The sequence below is a fragment of the Carlito syrichta genome, unplaced genomic scaffold, assembly GCF_000164805.1.
Source record: "Carlito syrichta isolate Samal-C Ts95f unplaced genomic scaffold, Tarsius_syrichta-2.0.1 Scaffold289192, whole genome shotgun sequence".
NCBI classification, from domain to species: domain Eukaryota; kingdom Metazoa; phylum Chordata; class Mammalia; order Primates; family Tarsiidae; genus Carlito; species Carlito syrichta.
This window is the reverse complement of record NW_007233288.1, coordinates 11,048-14,922: the sequence shown is the minus strand read 5'-3', so window position 1 is coordinate 14,922 and position 3,875 is coordinate 11,048. Positions and strand designations below refer to the sequence as shown.

The 3,875-nt window shown below is 42.6% G+C and overlaps 1 protein-coding gene across 1 annotated transcript in view; it reads right to left on the bottom strand.

The window, feature by feature from the left end:
• RASGRP2 (RAS guanyl releasing protein 2) overlaps window positions 1-3,875 on the bottom strand; it is a 15,622-nt gene that overhangs the window by 708 nt on the left and 11,039 nt on the right. The window contains exons 9-10 of the mRNA XM_021710492.1: window positions 3,688-3,790; window positions 3,159-3,332 (exon numbers count right to left, since the gene is read on the bottom strand). Of these exons, the coding sequence (XP_021566167.1) occupies window positions 3,159-3,332; window positions 3,688-3,790 (277 nt within the window). The remainder of the gene's footprint in view (window positions 1-3,158; window positions 3,333-3,687; window positions 3,791-3,875) is intronic.

Here is a 3,875-nt window from a genome sequence, read left to right as displayed (position 1 = left end):
TTTTTGATTAATGTAGAGATGAGGTCTCACTGCCCAGGTGGGTCTCGAACCCGCAGGCTCAGGCAATCCACTCACCTTAGCCTCCCAAAGGCGTGGGATTACAGGCTGAGCTACCGAGCCCGGCAAACTATTTAATTTTTACAATGAAAACTCAAAACCAAATTTCTGGTTAAATTATTCATGATGATTTCTTATTTGTTTTTGTGAGTGTACATGCATGTGTAACCAACATTAATTACATTAGTTGTCCAAATTTTGATATTTTCCTTTATTTAGTAACTTTTAGTAACTCTTACTGATAAATTAATACTATCTTTATGCTACATATATATTCTTCCTGAAACTATTAGTAGTACTGAAATTCAAAAAAGAAAATTGTTATGAACAAATTCATATAATTTTGGCTTTCTGAAAAGGGAAATAGGGGAAACTACATTTGAGTTTCATATTTGAGGATGAAATATTTTAAGCTCATAGTATTAAATAAATAAGCAGAAGTCAATCTGTAATTGTAATATTTTTTGTCATTTTTAATCTAATACCATAGGTTATTTAAATTGATATTTAGATAATTTTTATAGTTCAGGTTATCCTTACCTGATCAACATAGGACCATACAAGGGATTTTTAAAAGTTAGACTGTAAAAATTGGTGCAGCCACAGGATTTTATATTAAAAGAGTGTTAGCATGATCCACAATTTTCCATGGTGCACTTCTTTGTTTAAGAAGCCTAGAGACAAATTGTTTGCTTCATAGTCTTTTTAAAAGGTAATCCCCAAATAATAGCCATATTAATTTCTTTTCTTTTGTTTGAGTTGGGGTCTCACTCCGTCGCCTGGACTGTAGTCAGTGGCGCGCTCACAGCCACCCCAGTGTTGACCTGCTGGGCTCTGGTGATCCTTCTGCCTCAGCCTTCCAAGTAACCAGAACTAAAGGCGTGCACTACCATGCCCAGCTAAGTTTTTGATTTACTGTAGAGACAAGGTTTTGCCAAGTTGCCCGGGCTGATCTCGAACCTATGGGCTCAGACAATCTACTCGCCTCAGCCTCCTAAAGTGTTGGGGTTACAGACTGAGCCACTGAGCCCGGCCTTGAATTTCTTATACATAGAGGATCAATGTTATATACAGTATTCTGTGGTACATTTTATTGTGTAAGTGGTTAAGAGATAAATTGTTTACTTTATAGTTCTTTTAGGTCATTCTGAAGAGCATGTCAGATAGGTAGTTTTGAGTGAATACTTTTGTAAGTATTTATACGGGTCTAATTTAATAAGTTTTTGTGTGAGTAGATAGACAAGTCATAAGAAAGATTGTGAGAAGTCGTGTCTCACATTCAAATTTCTTAAATCAATGATTAATTCTCTGAAAAATTACCTTTTTCCATAGTTTATTCTCCCAACATGAAAATTGAGAGAATAAAAATAACTATGTTTATAAAAAACTATCTTTGTATATTTATTACTGGTTTTATATGTGTGATTCAGAAAAAGTGAAGGTGCACATCTAGGGACATTATTATTATACAAATTGTATGAAGTAGATTTGTTGTATATTTAATACCATTTATTGTGGACCAAGTAGTGACCAATAGCTATGTAGAAAATAAATATTTAGAATAAACTCTGTATTACATCTTATTACAGTACTCTTACTTAAATTGTATCTGTTCTTTAAAAATTAGGTTTGGAATTCTAAAATGAAAGGAGAAAATGAGAGTATTCTGTGGGCTGAAATAAAGTTTCATCGCTATTTTTATTCAATTTGATAGTTCTTCTTGGATTTAACAGTTTAGATAATTTCCTCTTATAGCATTAACATATCTTATAATATATGTTTTCCAAATACATATTTTTATACCAAATAGAAGTATTGCTATTATTCCTCTGGATAAAGGATTTTAAGTATGTTTTCCATATTTGTTTATTTAAATATTTCAATGTCAATCATCTGAAATATTTCTGTGGAAAGCATTTATATAAAACATGTCTAATATGAGAAGGCACAGGGGATGATTTTTTATCAAGTAGTTTTAATTGTTTTGCTTGGTATTATATTTCATTTATAAAATGTACTTTTTCTTTTGCTCTAGGAAAATGATTTGAATGAGACTCTCAAATCACTCTATGACCACCCAGTACCAAAGGCAAGCACTCCTGTTAATTTGAGTGTGGTAAGTATTTATTACAATAATTGTTTTTTGCAGTCATAACAATTGCTCTTTTAAGAACATGTGAACTTTCTGGAAATTCTTTGCCAAGTCACCTCTGCGTCCAGGAAAACTTCAGTGCTAAACTAACATTATGAGTGATAATATTGTGACTTTTTTTTTTTTTGAGTTGGAGTCTCTCTCTGTCGCTCAGACTGTAGTGCAGTGGCCGCTCCCGGCCACTGCAGCCTCAACCTGCTGAGCTCCGGCGATCCGTCTGCCTCAGCCTTCCAAGTAGCTGGAACTACAGGCGCCCGCTACCACGCCCAACTAATTTTTGATTTATTGTAGAGATGAGGTCTCGCCAAGTTGCCAGGCAGGTCTCGAACCCGCGGGCTCAGGCAATCCACTCACCTCGGCCTCCCAAAGCGCTGGGATTACAGGCTGAGCCACTGAGCCCGGCCCAGATGGTTTTATCTTTTCTATTTTCAAGGACTTATGCCCTGGGCCTGCCTCAATCTCTTGAGGACTTTCGCCAACCCAAACGGTAGACCCTGGTTTAACACCATTGCTCAGACTGTTTTCAGCAAAATAATCATTTGGCCAATTGTCATTCAACAAACTGACTTCAAATCACCAGAGATCCCCCCCAAGAGAGCCAGCAGGAGGTTATCAGGGCCAGGGACTTTTCTGGGAACAGCCAGAAAGGGAAAGGTGGGGAAATGGCTCACATAACACCTGCTCCAATCCTCTGTCAATCCCCCTAACAAAATAAGAGTGTGGATGGGATCTTGAAGTCCCTTTCACCTTTACACCTCTAGGTGAGTTAAGGCCTCTCTCCTCCTCAGCCTCCGAAGGCCGACGGCTCCCTGGCCAACCTGTCTTTTCTCTACTGCCCACCAAAACAAGCAAATGGAGAACTCTGGGAGGGCACCCACCCTGTTGGTGAATACTTTGCCTCCCTCCCTCCCTCCCTCCCTCCACAGGCCAGTGGATGACGCCAGCTTACCCGGAGGCCGGGAGCCTCGCCTGCCCGGGCGGGGCAAGGAGAAGCTGAAGGCGCGATGATGGTGGCCGTGGGTGGGCGAGGGCGCAGACCCCTCCAGGCTCACACTCTGGGCGCGGCGACGACACTCGACCGACAGGCGGTCCTTGCACTGCTTGTGGCAGTTCACGCCGCAGGCTGGGAGAGGGTGGAGGGCCGCCCAGCCAGGGCCACTGGTCAGAGCCCCTCATCCCATCCTGCAAGCCTGCCCCGCTCCCCAGGTTCCTTTACCGTGGAGCTGCCACCCCCCCAAAATAAGCCTCTCCTTCCAAAGTGCTCCCTTCCTCCTAACGGCCAGTCCGTGCCTCACCAACGTCCTCTGTTCTTAAACAGCCTCTTTTCAAGGCTACCCCCTTCCATCAGCCGGCCTGTCTCTCTGATTCCAAGGCACTTCCCTCCCCGACGACTGCCCCACCAAAATAAGAATCCCCACCCAGGCAGTATCTCTCCCCCAAAACGCTGCCCGCCGGCTCTGTCAGTCATTCCTCCTCACCTCGGCATTTGAGGCCCTGCTTGTAGATACCCAGGATCTGCAACAGAGGGGTGAGGACTCGACCTTCTCCTTCTGAGGGTGGGACTGGGGCCTTAGACCCCGCCTCAGAGCCCAGGGCAGGATTGCAAGAGTCGAGGAATTAGCAAGATATGCTTTGGCCGCGGGGGCTCTGGCAGGGGCGGGGCGGG